Below are 19,344 nucleotides of genomic sequence, written 5' to 3' on the forward strand. Positions count from 1 at the left end.
ACTTTTTATATCATTAAAGAACACACAATTCCTACACTATTTAAATTTTTCTCAAACATAGAAAAAGTTAACAGGTTTTTAAATTTATTCTGTGAGGTTCACCAAACAGAATATACAGACCTGCAAAGACATTTCTTTAGGAAAAATTCTCAAGAATATCGAAACAAGTCAACAACATGTTAAAAGAATAATACATCATGTTGAAATAGGATTGCGAGGATGGTTCGGTATTAGGCAGTTGGCCTCCCCCTACTGATTCCCTCAAAAATGTCACTGAGAAGTTCAAAGAAATCTGGAAAGAATGATCTCAAGTTGACTAACCCACACTAAGGCCTGGCCCTGTTCTCTAGCTTCTCTCCTGTTTTGTGGGTGAAGCCTCCTTGTTCCTATCTTTTACTTTCACACTGAATTCCATACCATATTGCCTAGGCAAGGATCTGTCTTCTGCAATTATGTCCCTTGTCTCCCGCTGCATCTTCAATTTCTGCTTCTCTATAGAACCAGTCCAATCGGCATAAATCTGCTGTAATATCTCCCATTTTTGCAAAGCTCTCCCGAGACCCATAATGCTTCTCCACATACCACACCGTCTGCCCTCTTTATTGCAAAATTTCTTGAAAAACCTGTCTAGATCATTGCCCTCTACTTTCTTATCTCCCATTTCATCTTCCACATATTCCCTAGAGGCTTTTGTACTCACCATTCCGTTTTTTCCAAGGTCATCAATGACCTCCGTTCTACCAAACCCGATGGCCAATTCTCAGACCTCATCTCACCTGACCTCTCAGCAATGTGACACCTTGATCACGCTCTTCTTCTTGGAGCACTTTCTTAACAGCTTCAGGGACCTCACTTTCTATCCTAGCTCTTCCCCTGTTTCTCGTTCTTCGCTCCTGCAGCCACAAACTTATTCCTTACTAACTCTTCTCTGCTTCAATAAATAGTGTCTACATTTATCTGTTTGTTCAAGCCAACTAGGAGTCATTCTTAACTTCTCTCTCTTCCTCACACATCACATTACATCTGGCTCAATAGTAAAATTCTATTATTTTGAAATTCTATCTTCAAAATAAATCCCAAATACAACCATTTCTCATCATTTTCATCACTACCAGCCCCTCTAAGCAAACATTATTTCTAGTTTACTCCTACAGCAATTCCACTCTTGTTCCAACAGTCAATTCTGCACCCCAATCATTTAAATCATATTGCTCTTCTACTCAAAATTCTCCAGTGAATTGCCATCACTTTTATTCCATCAGAACAAAATCCAAATTTGTTATTATGGCCAACATCCTACCTGATTGGACCCCTGCCTATCTCTGAACTGACTTCTCTATGCTTCATTCTATATTCCACTCTAGATACAGTGGCCTTCTTAGTATTTTCTCCAACATAGCAAGCTTGTTCCTACCTTTATCAAGCATGCTTCCTCACTTTATTCGAATCTGCTCAAATGTCATCACCGTGAAGCCTTCTCTGAATACACAAAAATTGTTAATCTTCTTAATTTTTTTTCGCTTTTCTTCCAATTTTTTTTAAGGCTTTACTTTTTAGATCAGTTTTAGGTTTATAACAAAATTGAAAGGAAGGTACAGAGATTTCCCATGTAGCCCTGCACCCCCACATGCATAGCCTCTCCCATTATCAACATCACTTGCCAGAGTAGTACATTCGTTATAATTAATGAATCTGTAGCTGCCCCTGACATAGGAAGGGTTAATAATCACTGGAAAAAGCTTGCCAACAAACTGTGACCCGGAGGTGAGAAGGCCGGTTAGCCAATGACGGGTAAGACCCCCTGGGGGGGCAACCTAAGCCAGGCGGCGGCCGCCCGGGGGCACAGATGGAGAAACGATATGGATATCTGGAGCAAGAGGGACCGTTGCCTAAGAGACCTTGCCTGCTCTGAGATAAAAATATAGGAGCACAGCAATAACATGATAATATCAAAACAGAGGCCAAGGGAGGGCTCCTTGAGAAATCACTAAGAATTCTTGGCATTCGCTAATTACTTCATCCAGAACACCTGTGTATGTTTAACAGATGTAAGCTATGTATATATTGAAACGCTGGTTATAATAAACTCAGAGTGGCCATCAGCCCTCTCCGCATCTATCCTGATGTGTACATTGGATTGCGACACCGACAGAATCCACACTGACACATCATAATCACCCAAAGTCCATACCTTGAGGTTCACTTTTGGTATTGTGCGTTCTGTGGGTTTGAATAAATAGATAATGACATACACACATCATTATAACGTCATACAGAGCATTTTCACTGCCCTGAAAATCCTTCGTCCTCCACCTACTCATCTCCCCTCCCCATCCTTACATCCCTGGAAACCACTGATATTTTTACTATCTCCATAATTTTGCCTTTTCCAGAATGTCGTATAGTTGGAATCATACAGTATGTCACTTTTTCAGATTGATTTCTTTCACTTAATGATATGGATTTAAGATTCTTCCATGTCTTTTCATGGCTTGAAAGCTCATTTCTTTTTGGCATTGAATATTATTCCATTGTCTGGATGTACCACAGTTTATTTACCCATTCACCTACTGAAAGACATCTTGGCAATTATGAATAAAACTTCCATAAACAACCATGTGCAGGTTGCTTTGCAGACACAAATTTTCAACTCCTTTGGGTAAATACCAAGGAGTGTGATTGCTGGATCATATGGTAAGAGTGTGTTTAGTTTTGTAAGAAATGAACAAACTGTCTTCAACGTGGTTGTACCATTTTTCATTCCCATCAGCAATGAATGAGGTCTCCTATTGCTCCATATCCTCACCAGCATTTGATGTTGTCAGTATTCTGGATTTTGACCATTCCAATAAGTATGTAGTAGTGTCTCATTGTTGTTTTAATTTGCATTTTCCTGATGATGTATGATATGGAGCATCTTTTCATATGCTTATGTATATTTTCTTTGGTGAGATATCTGTTAAGGTCTTTGACTCATTTTTTAATTGGGTTGTTTGTTTTCTTACTGTTGCATTTTAAGAGTTCTTTGTCTATTTTGGATAACTGTCTTTTATCAGATGTCTTTTACAAATATTATCTCCCAGTCTGTGACTTGTCTTTAATTCTCTTGGCATTTTGCAGAACAGAAATTTTTAATTTTAATGAAGTTCAGTTTAATTACTTCTACTGCTGGGAAGGAAAAATTTTTCCTTCTTCCCCTCTAGGTTCATTAGCTGGTCTAATAATTAAATTGACCTAAGACAGATTAACAGGAGAAAAACAAATTTAATTACGTAGGTACAGGAGCCCCACAGAGACATAAGATTCCAAGGCAGTCAAGCAATTGAGGCTTATATACAATCCTGAGCTAAGAAGAAAAGGGTAGGGATCTGGGGTTTCAAAGAGGAGGGCAACAATTCACAGGAAGATGAGAAGAGCAACTGTTCTATAAACAGATATTTGCCATGCCATGCAGATAAGTCTCTCTGACTTATGTCTGATAATAGCTCTTTTCCTGGTATTGGACCCCTACCTAAATTGTTTTAGGCAGTTAAGGGAGAGGTAAAAAGCTTTTCCTGAGTTTCTGGGTCCTAATTGCCTTCAATTCAAAACAATCGACATGCCAAAGTAGCACATTTTGGGGTGACATATTTGTTCCCCCTCACTTTCATGGGTCATATCTTTAGTGTTATATCTAAAAAGGCGTGCTTTTTTAATCAAAATAGTTATTTTTGTGAGATAACCAGCCTACCCCTTAAGTATTCAAACTCTTGTGTAGTCTCCTACCACATTATAACAAGATTGGTCTGTGTGAACAATAAAATATGGCATAAATGGTGATATGTACTTGTGAGATTGAATTATAAAAGAAGCTCTGGCTTCAACTGGGCCACTCTTTTGGTCTTCAATATTTCTGTCTCTGTCTCTCCCTCCCTCTCTCATCGTGTCCTTTGGGAGAAGCCAGGTGCCATGTCAAACAGCTCTATGGAGAGGCCCCATCCTTTACAAGTGATTCTCTTGGAGCCTTCCTCATTTGACATCAGAGAAGAAAGAGCTGAGAGGGAAGGAGAAGGAAGTCTCCACCTCTAATCCATCCCTCCCTCCTTGATCTCCAATGACAACCTTATCTCTCCAAATCGTTTCTAACCTGGACAGAGGTGGGAGGAATGATACGAATGGGTCTGCTTCCTCCCAGCAAGCCCTGCAGCGAGGTGTCCAGCTCCAGGTGCTGAAGGAAACTTGATAGTTACAATTTTTAAAATGAGAAGGTGTTTTGCCTTTTGTTTACAGTTGTATCCTGTAGTCACCAATGTCAACACTACTCTGTATCTAAGCTCACCTGTTAATTATACTTGCATTTCCTTCCTTGCAAAATTTTTTGTTTTTCCTGGAGCTAATAATTATCTTTGTTTTCATTTGTTTGGTTTTCTTTAAACATCTAAGTCTTCCTGAAACCTCCAACAAATCCCTCTCAATACAATTTTCCTCGCCTTCAAACCTGTCAGATAGTTTGCTTTTGTCCTGAGAATTCCCTTTTCTCCCTCTTAAGTAGGATAACATACATGCTGAGTTAATGTTTTCCTCTTTCTTAGTTTTCCTTTTGTTTGGCGAAGCACATCCTACTATATCTGCTTGCAAATCAGTTCATGAGAGGTAAAATATTTTGAGATCTTTCATGTATCAGAATGACTTTAGTCTAGCCACATGCTCAGTTGATAATCTGATTGGATATAGGATTCTAGGTTGCAAATTATTTTTACTCAGAATTTTTATGACACTGTTCCACTGTTTTCTGACTTCCATTGCTGTTCCACTATCACTCTGATTCTTAATTTGTGTGTGTGTGAGGAAGACTGTCCCTGAGCTAACATCTACTGCCAATCTTCATCTCCTTTGTGTGGGATGCTGCCACAGCATGGCTTGATGAGCAGTGCTAGGTCCGTACCTGGGATATGAAATGGCAAACCCCAGGCTGCCAAAGCAGAGCACACGAGCTTAACCACTACGCCACTGGGCTGGCCCTTGATTCTTAAGTTTTTGCGTATGACTGTTTGTCTCACTGAAATCTTCAGTATCGTTTTTATCCCTAAAATTTAATTAGGTATACATTGATGTGGATCTTTTTTCCATTTATTGTATGGGCGCTCAGGGTTCCAAGAGAGGCCACTGTCCTGGTCCCTGAAATTTAGAAGGAGCCCTGCACTAAAACGAAGACATTGATTTTTCCTTTTACTATCATTGGAAAATATTTTAGAAGTTCAAGAACTAAATAAAATAAGCAGGAATCATGGGAGAGAGGCTCAGGCTAACCTGGGGCCTCCAGGCCTGAAGATGCAGGACTGAGGACACGTGAAGAGAATAAATTCACCACTTCTGCCCTGGGGCACCAGAGGAAAAATGCCTACCTTTCCTTAAACTTAGTCACCTCAGATCCACCAAAATCACACGTAGGCAGGCAGGTTCTCCTCCTCCCTACTAATTGCACTCCCTGCCAGTCGTATGCTTAGTGGTGTAGTTTCCAGGACTTACTGGAAATCCTAAATCAGAAGCTAGAGGCCTGAGGGAGGAAAACTTGCCTAGCAGGTTCCTACAGGAACTTGACCAGGTCAGTCCTGGGCCCAGTCCAGCTTCCAACCTGCTATTCTAGCAGACAGCCTGCCCCTCCCACCTCTTAGCTTGCAGGGTCATGGTTGGTGCAGGGGAACACATGGCTCCTTTAATCTCTAGGCTTGGCCAAAAGGGCAGTCTCCAAGGAACAGGCTGCAGCACTTGGGTAGAAACAGGACCTGAACCGTGGTTCTAGCTTGGTTATAACCTGTAAATATTTAGAAATATATTATGCAGACCTCTTCGTATTCCTGCTCTGGACTCTGTGGGTGTTAAGTGTGGGCCTGCAAATAATCACTGGACACTTTCGATATGGAGAAGCATCCTTGAGTTCTGAGAGATGCACTGGGGTGTTTCAACGATAATTTCTTTCCTGATGTATTCTCTGTTTTCTTTGGAATTTGTGTTAGTTGAATTTTCTTATTTTTTTCCTCACCTATTGATTCACCGTCTCTTTGCCTTTTTGTTCTATTTTATGGAGAAGTTTTTTAACTTTATCTTCAATAGAACTTATCACCAACTGAATTTGCGACTGCCAATATTTCTTTTTGTCTTTTGGTTGATTATTTAATAGCATCCTATTCTTGCTTCAGGAATGTAATATCTGTTCTTATCCCTCAGAGTATATTAATTACAGTTTCTTAAAGGTTTCCTCTGCTCCTCATATTGTCTATGTTTCCTCTGAATTTCCTTTTTATTCTTTACTCGAGCTGTATTTGATGGAGTTTTTTTCAAATATCTGGTGATCCTTTGCTTTCTGTTCATATATAAGAGTTACACACTAAGACAATCAGAAAATTCCATCTGCATTTGCAAGAGTTTTGCGGAATCACATGCAAGAGTTTAGCAGAATCACGTGCCTCACAGTCGGGCGATTGGGTGACCTGAGAGCTATCTTGTTGAAGTTCTGTCTCCAGATACTGTCCCTGACACAGCTCCAAGTCTTTGGATGAATTTTTGTATCTCCTACTTGGCAAGCTCGATCTTCACTGCTGGCACGTTGGAGCTGGTCAGGGTAAGAAGTTGGGCATCTCTCCATTCATTATATGTATAGGCTTTCACTTGACTGCCTTGTTTTTAGAACAGCATTTCACTTGTATCCTCTTCAGTGGCAGTTTTCCCCCAGTCCAGTGCCTTTCTGGTTCAGTTTTTCTAGAGAATAAACCTACTCTCTCCTACCGGAATAAGGGAAAATATAGACCTAACTGTTTCCTGTCATTTTTCTCACCACCATCATCACTCTTCCAATCTAACCTTCACAGCACCTGGTGTCTGTGATCCTCGAGCCTCCCAGTGTTCTACGAGACCAATCCACATACTTCTATTTGGTACCACTTCCCCCTAGTCAGACTTGCACAGCTATTTGAGTATTACCACTCTCCTTTCTGTTATGTCATTAACCACTCTGCCTGTTTTCAGTCTTCATATGTTGTGGCTTATATTTGTCCTATGGATTTTATCAAAGATGGTGTTGCACTTCTGTTTCCTGTTGTTTTTGTTTGGGGAGGGTCTTTGAGAAGAAAGAGGATAAGAAATGTTTTTAATACTAAACTATAATCATTCTCAGTTATATTTTAGGAAAGCAATTTACCAATATGCTAAGAAATCAAAACAAAAGGCTGCCAAAGGCTTATAAACCAAGGCTTCTATTACCATCATTACATTTAAATAGCTCATATCAGGGTACTAAAATCAATGAACCTTTTTCAATCTTCATCTTAACTCGCTTCTCAGCAGCAATGGACATTGTTTAAAATTCTGTCCTGTTTAAAACACTTCCTTCCTCTGGCTCCATGACACTGTACCTACCAGTTTTATATTCTAACTCTCTGGTTGCTCCACTCATTACTTCTTTCATTTATTAAATATTTACTGAGTCCTTTCTCTATGCCAGTTATTATACTAGAAGTTTAGGACATAATGATGACTACAAAATCACAGCTCCCACCATCTAGGAGATAAAGCCTTGTGTGTCTTTTGCAGATGCATCTCCTTCTATTTAGCCATGAAACTATGAAATTTCTCTAATTTTGTTTTAGGTTCTTGCCTCTTCTCACTATATACTATCTCCTTAGAAAAACTCATCCCCAAAATAAAAGTCACAATGTGAAGTGGCAGATATGTTAATTAACTTGTTTATGGTAATTTTACAATGTATATGTATCCACTCATCACACTGTACACTTTAAATATATATCATTTTGTCAATTATACCTCAGTAAACCTGAAAAAAAAAGAAAAAGTCATCTTTGCCCATGGCTTCAATTATCATCTATGTGCCAATGACACAAAGTTGTATCTCTTGCCAAGACCTCTACTGAGCTTCACACTTTTACCTATTTGACATCTTCATTTGAATATTTTAAAGGCACCACTCAATATTTCCAAAACAAAATTAATCTGGTAATCCTAACTCTAGGGACTGTCATCCAAACACTCATGCAATACAAAATCTATAGTTTTGGCTTGGTCTCATTCCACATATAAAATCCACCACCAATTTTTGTCCTCTTTTCTAATTTTCTAAATATTTCTCAACTCCATCCACTTTTCTCTATCTCTATCGCCCTGCTCACCTGCACTCTACAATATCCTTCCTACTTGGTGACCTGTAACCATTCTAGCTTTCCCTCCAAATCCTTCTCCAAGCTGTAGTCTGCAGCCAGAGTAAGCTTTTCAAACCATATATGTGATAACATAAAAAACTTCTGCCAGCCCCAGCTTTAAAACTCCCAATAGTTAATAAAATAAAGACTAAAATCCAGGAGGTGGCCATCCAGGCTGGCATCATCTGGTCCTTTCCTCCCTCTCCAGACACATCTCAAATCTCACTCTCCCTTTCGCTCATTCATCATCCCTCTTTCAGACTGCCCTCTTCTGTCCTTTCTGCTCCTTCCCTCCGAAGCTTGTATTCTCTTCCCACACCCTAGAACGTTCTCCACTCCCCACCTTCTCTTTGCCTAGTTAACTCCTACATACTCTCTTTTGTTATAAACTTGCGTGGAATCATGTTCCTTTCCTTCTGACTTCTTATTTCAACCTGTAATTACACATCCATTAGTGTATTTATAACCCCATTGATTTATAACCCCATTTTCTTCAGATTTTCACTGTTCTATACAATACTCACAAGCCATGTGTGGCTGTTTAAATTTAAATTAATTAAAATTAAATAAAATTTAAAATTCAGTTTCTCGCTTACACTAGCTACATTTACAAGGACTCAACAGCCACATACGGCTAGTGGTTACCATATGGCTACCATATTGGATAGCACAGATATGGAACATTTATATCATCACAGAAAGTTATATCAGACAGCACTGCTTCAGACTTTAAGCTCCATGAGAGGAGAACTGGGTCTACTTTTGCTCATCCTTGTGTCCTCAATGCCTAGCACAGGGCTGGTCAAATATTTTTTTAAATGATCAAATAAATGAATTTTTGATACAGTACTATCTATTATTTCCAAAATAAAAGCAACCTAAGTAGCCAACATCAGAGAAATGATAAAATAAAAATGGATTCATGCAATCATTAAAAATTTTATAAAGTTTTGTAATAACGTAGTGAAATGTTTATTAAATAATGATGGTAAGTGAAAAAGGAAGAAATAATACCATGCATATAGTATGATCACTACTACATAAAACAATGTGTATAGAATGAGAGGAAAAAATAAAATACTAGTAGCAGTTATCACTGGATAAGGACTATGGGCAATGAATTGTATTTTCTCCAGATGTTTTTATTTATCCAAGTTTTCCACAATGAAAATATCCTCCTGTCATAATACAAAAAATTAATTTAGGGGCTGGACGCGTGACCAAGTGGTTAACTTCATGCGCTCTGCTTTGGCAGCCTGGTGTTTGCCAGTTCAGATCTCGGGCATGGACCTACACACTGCTCCACAAGCCATGCTGTGGCAGCATCCCACATGAAGGAACTAGAATGACTTGCAACTAGAATACACAACTATGTACTGGGGCTTTGGGGAGAAGAAAAAAAAAAGAGGAAGATTGGCAACAGATGCTAGCTCAGGGCCAATCCTCCTCACACACAGACACACAGAAAAAACTGATTTATGTGAAAAATTTTAGAATTGGTATAAGTTTTATAATTTTAACCTATGTTGTCATAGATAATGTAACAGGGTTATTTATAAGAGTTAAACACACAATGCATGTAAAATTACCTAGCACAGCATATGACAATAAAAGTTCAACAAATGTAAACTCATTTATTCTTTTACTCAAAGAGAGTGATTTTGTTCCTTCTTCCTCATGACAACTTTCTAACAATAAATTATCAAAAAAATAGGTGATTTGATAAGTAGCTTCTCTCTTTAGCTCTAGAAGCATTCAAAAAAAGAAGCAGACAAGCCATCTAAAAGGAATGCTGCTGAATGAGTCCATCATGGTATATCATCTGATTGCTAGTGAACATTAATGATACCTATGTATCCTTCTTCTAAATACCAATGATTCTGCACTTTGACATATAAAAGACTCAGCCTATTCTCTACCTATACATAGAGTAGTAGCCTCTCCAAGTCATCTTCCATCAGGTGTTTCAATGTGGGAAACAAAGTCCAGTCCCACTTGAAAAATTGCCTGCTGCTTCTTTATTTATGTCTAAAATAAGCCAAGTTCTGCTTCTGAAAGATGGAGTATACACACTTTTTCCTCTTCTTCCCACTGCATACAACTAAAAACCCTGAATGTGACACATAAAACAAACATAAGAAGACCGAAAGTTGGAGAGAACAAGGCAGCTGACATAGGGACCCAAGAAATGACATGACAGCAAGTTCTCTAGATTTCTTTTTTTGCTTTATAAATCCCTGACTTGTAGTTGAAAAACCCAGTAACACAGAAATACCAACAGGTACAGATGAAAAAAGCTCCAACAAAAGCCTATTCTTTCTAGCCAAAGGACCAGGAAACAGATGGTCTACCAAGGCAGAAAACATTCAGACAATGATTCAGACACTCCACTACAAGCAAACATCATAGAAAAAAGTATGGCCCCGAGTGGGGAGCTTAGACTTCCACACTTGCCAGGCCATAACAAGGTGCCTCAACCCCTCCAGAGTAGCGTCAGAGAAGGCTGAGTAGGAACTGGAACTTTCATCCCCACCTCGCTGTTTGAGGCCCTCACTCTCGCAACCACATGATGTCAGTGGAGACCAGGTGAGGAGCCTGGACTTCTCTCCCCAACCAGCAGTAAAGAAGCACCCCTCCTTTCCACACTGGGGAGTGATGTGCCAGTAGAGTCCACATGGGAAGCAGTAATGAGCACTCCTACTCCTCTCAGACAAGGCAGTATCAGTGGAGGCCTTAGTGGGGCCTGGAGGGGAGCCAGAATTCCATCTCTCACCCTCCCCTGCTTGGGTGTCAGCAGAAGTTGAGGGGAAAACCTGTATTTCTACCCCCACCTAGCAGTAATGTAGTGCCTGCACCTCTCCCCTACCAGATTGGTGTCATAGGAAGCCAGCTAAGACAGGATTAAATAAGATCCAGTGTCTTGTAATACCTAAAATATCCTGATTCAATGAAAAATCACTTGTCATACTAAGAATCAGCAAAATCTCAACTTGAATGAACTTGATAATCAGTAGATGCCAGAACAGAAATGACAGAGACATTAGAATTATCTGACAAAGATTTCAAAGCATTCATCATAAAAATGTTTCAATGAGCAATTACAAACATGCTTAAAACAAATGAAAAAAATCAAAAAATCTCAGCAAAGAAAGAGAAATTCCCAGCAAATAAATCAAAATGTATAAAAGAACCAAAGGAAATTAAGAACTGAAAATTATAATCATCAAAATTTTAAAACTTAATGGATGGCCTCAACAGTATGGGGAAAAAAATCTACGAACCTGAAGATAGAACAATAGAAATTACCCAATCTGAACAACAGAGAGAAAAATAGAACAAAATAAAGAAATAACAGAACCTCGGAGTCCTGCAGGATTATAACAAAAGGCCTAATATTCATGTCATCTGAGTCCCAGATGGAGGAGAAAAACAGGGCAGACCTGAGACAGAACTCAAAGAAATAACAGCTGAAAACTTCCACAATTTGGCAAAAGACATAAACCTAAAGATTTAAAAAAGCAAGCAAACTCAAACTAAGATAAACCCAAAGAAATCCACACCATGACACATCATAATCAAATATCTGAAAATAAAGAAAAAATCTTGAAAGCAGGAAGAGAAACAACTTATCTATAGGGGAAAAACAATACAAATGACAGCACAAAACATCATCAAGCATGAAAGCCAGAAGGAAGTAACACTATATTTTTTAAGCATTGAAAGAAAATAACTGTCAATCCTGATTTCTATATATTGTAAAATTATCTTTCAGGAATGAAAGGGAAATAAGGACACTGGACGAAGGAAAACAAAAGAGTGTGTCACTAGCAGACATACCTGAAAAGAACGGCTAAAGGAAGTTCTCTAAACAGAAAGGAAATGATAAAAAGCACTTTGAAACATCAAGAAAGAAGAAAAACATAGAAAGGGGGAAATACAGGTAAATAAGATACATCTTCCTTTTTCTCTTGAGCTTTCTAAACATTTGACAGTTGAAGCAAAAATTTATAATGCTATTTGATATGGGTCTACGTGTATGTAGAGAAATATTTAAGACAATTATAAGCAGAGGAAGGTACAGAGAGGTGAGATTTCTACACTTCACTCAAAGTGGAAAAATGTTAACCCAATTAGACTGTGATACATTATGTGTATATAACATAACACCTACAGCAACTACTAAAAGAAGCTGTACAAACAGATACACTTAAAAAATACCATAGATAAGTCAAAATGAAGTCTTTTTGTAACATTCAAGTAACCCACAGGAAGGCAAGACACAGGGGGGAAAAAACAAGATAAACAGAAAACAAAAAGTAAAATGACAGACTTGAGAACCAACATATCAGTAATTACATTAAATATAAATGATCTAAAGTAAACCAAATGCTTGAAAATTGGGGGGCCTTCTGGATTACAGAAACAGAATAGCCTACGTCATTATCAAAATTTGTCCAATATTTATATTTATATATAAATGGTACAAAATTTATGTTAAATGTTATTTACTATTTTGTACAATTAATTCTGGGTAAAATTAATTGATTTCATATAATTAGTAATATCAATACTGTACAGAACTTGGACATAGAGCAAATAACTCATATAAACCTCTCAGCTCAGTGGTAGCTGTTACTATGAGGACAGTAATTGGGTGGCGCTCCTCACCATTTCCCTGCTCTGTGTATCAAGTTCCCACAGGGCTCTCTCCAGTGCCTTACTCCTCCTAATATATACACTATTCCTAAGTGACTTCATCTAAACCCATAGCTTCAACTACCACTTACACCAGGATCAGCAAATACTCAGCACACGTGCTACAAATTCTCCCTTCAACCAATCCCCGAGTTGGGCTCTCAACTTGCTATTCTCTAGGCTGCCACTTCTTTTTTTTTTTTAAAGATTTATCTTTTTCCTTTTCCTCCCCAAAGCCCCCCGGTACATAGTTGTGTATTTTTTTTTTCTAGTTGTGGGTCCTTCTGGTTGTGGCATGTGGGATGCCACCTCAGCATGGCTTGATGAGCAGTGCCATGTCCACGCCCAGGATTCAAACTGGTGAAACCTTGGGCTGCCAAAGCAGAGCACGCAAACTTAACCACTCAGCCATGGGGCCAGCCCCTAGGCTGCCACTTTTAACTGATCAGTTGGAATCTGAAATGAATTTTTTTTCCATTCTGGATAGATACTGATTGCCTATTTTGAGTCCGCTAATACTTTCTCCTGGCTAAATTTCACAAGTAATTCCAATGGTCTATCATAAAATTCCATGCTGAAATCTGCTTAAAATTAAAAAGGAAATGGAAAAAGAAGTTGGCAAAATAGAGACTGGAAGAAGGGAAATAGTTTTATAGTCTTAAAAGAGATCAGTGGAGGCCTTGAAACTACCTTGCTATTTGAAAGAGAAGCCCTGAGACAAGGCCATTGATGAAGGCAAGACAAGGAATCCAAAAATCTCATGTGTTCTGGTACAAATCCATCATAAGAGTGAGAGATATATTGCATGTTGTATAAAAACCACTAGTGAACACAGAATATTTCTCCCTTAGACAAACTAATAAGTTAATAGTTCTTTAAGTTAATGATTCCAAGCATTGGTGTAGCCTATGTTGAAATCATTGAGGAGCACAAAGGAACTTTCAATTGCTTTGATACAGTTGACTCATTTTACAGGAGGCAGCTGGGGTTCCTAAGTGGCAGAGATATCACTGAATCGGTATCTTCCCACTCCCAAATCTGAACACCACTCTAAAGTAAATTTCTGCCATTTTTGTTTGTTATTTACACAATTACATATACATACTGTAAAGCAGAAATATGTGCAATACCAACAATTTTACATAAACACATATATACCCTTTTGCAAAATCTAGCGTAAACATTAGAAAAGGTTGGGTAACTGTCTCTACTACCACCCCCAGTCCCCACTGAACCAAACCAGTTCTAGACTAAGACGTCCTATCCTGTCTGTGGTATGAAGAATCATGGGCCCTCGAAGATGCTCACCTACTAATTCCCAGAATCAGTGAATATGTTAAATTACATGGTAAAGGGAAATTAAGATGGCTAATCAATTGACCTAGAAATAGAGATTATCCTGGATTATGCAAGTGGGGCCCAATGTGTTCTCAGGGTCCTTAAAAGTGAAAGAGGGAGGCCGTAGAGTCAGTGTCAGTGACTCTGTGATGTAATGTGAGAATCAACGGGTCATTGCTGGCTTTGAAGATGCAAGAGGGCCAAGGAAAGTGGGCATGAAAATGGGTTCTTCCATAAAGACTCCAGAAGGGAACTCAGCTCTGCTGACACATGGTTTTTAACCCAGTGAGATGCCTTTCAGAGCTATAAGACTGTAAAATAACAGGTTTGTGTTGTCGTAAGCAACTCAGTTTGTGGTAATTTGTTACAGCAGGAATAGGAAAACTAAGATAGTTTCCATAGATTCATTTCACATTTCCTGCAGCCATCAAGAGTTGGAGCCTGGTTATAAAGTATCTATCAAAGAGGAATAAATGAATACTGGTACTAACACAAGGCAACTAAGTAATCTGTTCCCTCATAAAATAAAAACTCCTCTCAGAATTTATTTCAAAGGAACATTTATTGACCCCATATTAAACGGGCATGGTCAAGAGATGCCCCTCTTCTGTCTGTATACAATTCCCTCCTCTGTTTATCTTCAGCTGCGTACATCCTATATCTCATAGTCTTTTACAATTATTCAATTTCCTATACTGAAATGATAGGCTTGTCCAGAAGCTCAGAATCTTCTTAGAAAGTTGTGGTTAGCAGAGTGATGGGCACAGCTAACGGAAAATCTGCTTCATTTTCTAAATTTAAAACAAAAAAACAGGGGTTACAAAGAGAAACAAGAGAACCTAGTGCTCAGAAGATCAGGCCCATCTTTTTCCCACTTCCTGCTGTGACCGTCAGCATGAGACTCAATTTCTTTAAGGTCAAATTTCCATTCTCCCTTCCTCTCCTGGTGCCTTACATGAGATATTTACACACTGTCTGGGTATCCATTTTACTTCACAAAGAGACCATGTTAGTGGCTTCCAAAAAAGCCAAGAGTGAGGCCAAGTATTAGAACTGGCACCTTCTGATTCAGGGCCCCAAGGCTTTACCGTTTTTAACTGAATTACATGTTCTTTGCATCAGAAAACCTGATGCCTTTTCTTCAGGTTCTCCCTTAAAAAGATTCCGTGGCCTGGACTGGAATCCACATCTCAGAGAAAAACAGGAAGAAAAGGAATCTTGGGAAACTCAAGGAAGAGGACTTATTTACCCTATGCCTATTTGGTTACTGAAAATCCAGACAGACTTGGAAGATAAACCTCAGAGAGAAGAGAGGTTGTCTTTAACCTCCACCTTAGATTTTATAGCTGATCTCAGCATCTGGGAAAACTGTTTAGAATTCTTTCCCAGTGGATTAAAACCAGCACTTAAGTGACCAGCCCCATGGCATAGTGGTTAAGTTCAGCGTGCCCTGCTTCAGCGACTCAGGTTCACAGTTCCAGATCCTGGGTACAGACCTACAACACATGTCAACCATGCTGTGGCAGTGACCCACATGCAACATAGAGGAAGACTGGCATGAATGTTAGCTCAGGGCCAATCTTTCTCCAGCAAAAAAAGAGGGAGATTGGCAACAGATGTCAGCTCAGGGCAAATCTTCCTCAGAAAAAAAAAAAACAGCACTGAAAATGATATCAAATCTCTAGTAAGATATCAGGGGCAAGACAGAAGAAACTTACAAAAAAGCACTGAGACGGACTCGTCGTTTCCAAATGAGGTGATGGGCTCATCTGCAATTAAGTAAAGAAATGGTTTTTATTCACTTCCAGTAATGTGTGTCTAGCATTCACTGTGTGCATTCAGCCAATAACCTCAAGTAGCCCTGGTTAACATAGGACTCCACTGAGTCTGTGGCACTGAAACTTTCCTTCTCCTAACTGCCATGGCACTCTGTCACGCCTGAAATCTTCCCGGTGGAAATGGAATGCAAATGGACTCCATGAGAAGGATTTGGGTGAAGGGCTGGTCTACACTCATACTTGGAAGCCCTGAGAGTAGCATGTGAACCGGTTATATCCTCATGTGTAAGAGCCATATTCTCTCTTCTCGCCCAAAAGTAAATTCAGCTCAGTGAGTGTGGCTCCTGGCTGAGAAGGGTGTAAACACGGGCAGAGTACCTACCAGAGAGCCCCTTCTTGAGTCTGTTCTGGAAAGCTTCCCCAAACATATTCCCTAAAGACCATAATAGGCAGAAAAGTCAAAGATCTTTGGACTTACCTGATGCTACAAGGATGGGCTCATCGAAATAAGCAGCAGTGACAACTTCTAGAAATAAAGCAGTAAGTTTCTTAATTTAAAAGGTTAAAACCTCCATGGATTTTTCTCTTCCTATTAAAAACCAAAGTTTCTCAATATATACATATTTCAAATCATTGTGTTGTACACCTTAAAATTATACAATGTTATATGTCAATTATACCTCAATAAAACTGGAAAAAACAAAAATAAAATAAATGCATTACAGGAAAAAAAACAATAACAAAGTTTCTTGGTTTGTTGGTAATCGCCGCAGTCAGAAAGCCTCTCTTGATAAGCAGGCCATGGGGTCTAGATATTAGCAGAAATGATCAGAGGGATCTGGGCCATGAGGCTGCTTCTTGCTCTTGGAGTCAAACATGAGAGTTTTCCTACTGCTCCATGGGATAGGGGTGGGGGTGGGTGGGATGGAGGACATCATTCATTTACGTTAACTTATTAATCAACCACTACAGGTTGGCTAGTTAGAAAACAATCCTGAGGTAGAGTTTTTCATTTTTGCAAATGAGGTATATTCTTTGAGGAAGACAGTTAGTGGAACAGCAAGAATTTAAAGCCAGAGAACCAACCCTTTTTAATGGGCCCTCCAGCCTCCACTAAAACACAATTTCTAGATTCCTCCACTACTGCCTGCAATCTCCCAATACACTTAGAGCAGTGCTGGAATACAGTAGATCTCAATATGTACTAGCTATTACTTGTAGACATAAGAATCAAATTGTTTAGAAATTTGCTTTTGTACGTAAGGTCCAAGGCTCTTTCACATCAAAAGTCCCAGGCACCCCTCAAACTGTTGGGGTTTGCTTGTAGGAGTGGAAGACATTGAATCTTATGACCCCTTGGCTAAGTGGTGGACAGAAAAATGAAAACTGATGGAGGCTTGAGAGAGAGAGGAGCAGAGATAGAAACACTGATTAACTCATGAAGCTTCTAAGTCTCTTTTTCTTCTGTTCAGTCTAAATTCACATAAGATTTACACTTACCGTAATCTTTGTTGGCAAAGCTCTCTGGCTGAACTGAATTGTAGTCAACTGGAAAAGAAAAGGAAATTGTTAACGTTTTTCTTGCCACCACATCCATCAACCCTTGGAGATACCAAGGAGCTCGCCCTCTTTAGAGAAGCCCAGAAGGCTGGTCCTGGAGATCAGTCAGGGCAGATCTCTGGGCTGGAGCTATGCTGGTATTCAACTGGTTTCATCTCCTGACAATCTGGGAAAATGCTTCCATTTTCCTCAAGTTTCAAAGCTCTTTTGGCCAAGTTTACTCCACCTCAGAGAACAAAGCACCAAAAGTATCCCCAAATGTGTAAGTTATCATAGGACATTCCTCTGCAAGGAGCTATAAACAAGGTAAGGGAGGCAGGGAGGAATCTTGAAGACAGGAATTCTTACCTGTGGCCTCAGTGGCTTCTTTCTCAAAGCTGAGGGTGCTTGATTCCACAGCAGTAGACAATTCTAGGAAAACAAAATGGAAGACAGGTGTGATTACAAGCTTATGAAAGGAATCAAGTACACTGGAGGAAAGCAGACTTTCCCTCAGAAATGCAAAAGATGGGAGCCCACCAACTCCTGCCCAGGCCCCCTCTGAAGCCAGAAACCTCACTTACCAAAAGCCTGTGTGTTCTTCAAATACGCTTCAGTAGTCAATTCTCCACCACGAAAGAACTCTACGTCAGTGGCCGACTCTAGGTCTGTGGTCAACTCTAGGTCAGTGGCCGACTCCAGGTCTGTGGTCGACTCCAGGTCTGTGGTCGACTCCAGGTCAGCGGTTAAATCTAGTTCCTCACTTGGCTCTAGGTTAATGACCAGCTCTCCACCAGTGAGCGGCTCTATGACAACAGCCGGCTCTTCAGGCTCCAGGACAACCACTGGCTCTGGGTCGGCAGATAGCACCGGGTCATTGATAATGTGTATGAATTCTAAAGGAGACAAAAAAGAACAAGACAGCCCAAGCGCTTTCTACCCACCTCCAGCCCAAGTTGATATAAATTTTACCCATTTCATTTTATGATGTTCACTGCAGGTCTCTGTCTCTGTCTGCCCCTTTCTCCGTACTCATACACACGGCAGACACCGTGAAAGGATTTTAGCCCTCTTCTCTAAAGACGTCCAAACAGTCCACTTACCCTGGAATGCGATGGGGTAAGTCACAGCCAGACCGAACCAAGCAGAGAGGACCAGGGCCGTCCTGAGCATGGTGCCGGTGGGGAGTGCAGGAGCCTCTCGAAGGTGTGGAGGCAGGTGGCAGGTCTTAGGGGTGCTGGGCCCAGAGCTTCGCTGGGCTTTTATGTAACCCTCAGCCCTAGGTCCCTGAAGGCGGCATTCCCAGGTGGTGGTGAAAAAAAAAAAAAATGCAAGCCTCGCCCACACACAATGTGAACGCCCCTGGAGCGAAGAAAAGGAAACGCTGGGGGAGGGAGAAGCAAGGAGGAGCTGGAGGAAAACTCTGATAAGGTCCTTAACTGCGAAATTAGGTCACCTTGCCCCATTACCATTAGCAGCAATTATGTGCTTCTCAGAGAGGCAGGGGAGAAATTCCAGCAGGTCGCGGACGACTCCCCTCCTGGCCTAAAGTTGCAAGTTTGTCATCTAGGCTGAAGCTTTACTGAGCCCCTGAAATGCTGCTTTGTATCAGAGTGGTGACTAAGAATATTGGTCACAGCTTGCTGGCTACTTTGATTATAAGGCAGAGTCCTATTATAAACAATCTTCTAACACCAGCGGGTCTCTCAAAGAGTAATTACTACTACAATAATAATAATAACAGAAATAGCTAAAATTTTAAGATTTCACATGTGCTACTATTTTATTTGATTCTCACCTGG

At 39.9% G+C, this 19,344-nt stretch overlaps 1 protein-coding gene across 1 annotated transcript; it reads right to left on the minus strand.

Moving 5' to 3' along the window:
• Positions 1-14,768: 14,768 nt before the first annotated feature.
• LOC106834117 (uncharacterized) lies at positions 14,769-18,930 on the minus strand. The gene is made up of 7 exons (XM_014845591.3): positions 18,646-18,930; positions 18,127-18,438; positions 17,912-17,974; positions 17,504-17,551; positions 16,482-16,529; positions 15,944-15,994; positions 14,769-15,016 (listed from the first exon to the last, which is right to left on the minus strand). Coding segments are annotated over exons 1-7 (594 nt in total). The 5' UTR covers positions 18,716-18,930; the 3' UTR covers positions 14,769-15,014.
• Positions 18,931-19,344: the final 414 nt, after the last annotated feature.

The sequence above is a fragment of the Equus asinus genome, chromosome 22 (genome assembly GCF_041296235.1).
Source record: "Equus asinus isolate D_3611 breed Donkey chromosome 22, EquAss-T2T_v2, whole genome shotgun sequence".
Lineage (NCBI taxonomy): Eukaryota > Metazoa > Chordata > Mammalia > Perissodactyla > Equidae > Equus > Equus asinus.

Bases quoted from the DNA above. Each gene is read 5' to 3' on its own strand.
- LOC106834117 (XM_014845591.3), bottom strand. From the start codon at position 18,715: ATGCTCAGGACGGCCCTGGTCCTCTCTGCTTGGTTCGGTCTGGCTGTG. The intron at 17,552-17,911 runs GTAAGAATTCCT...TTTCTTTTCCAG, and splicing joins AGAAGCCACTGAGGCCACAG to TTGACTACAATTCAGTTCAG. The intron at 15,995-16,481 runs GTAAGTCCAAAG...ACTTAATTGCAG, and splicing joins GCCCATCCTTGTAGCATCAG to ATGAGCCCATCACCTCATTT.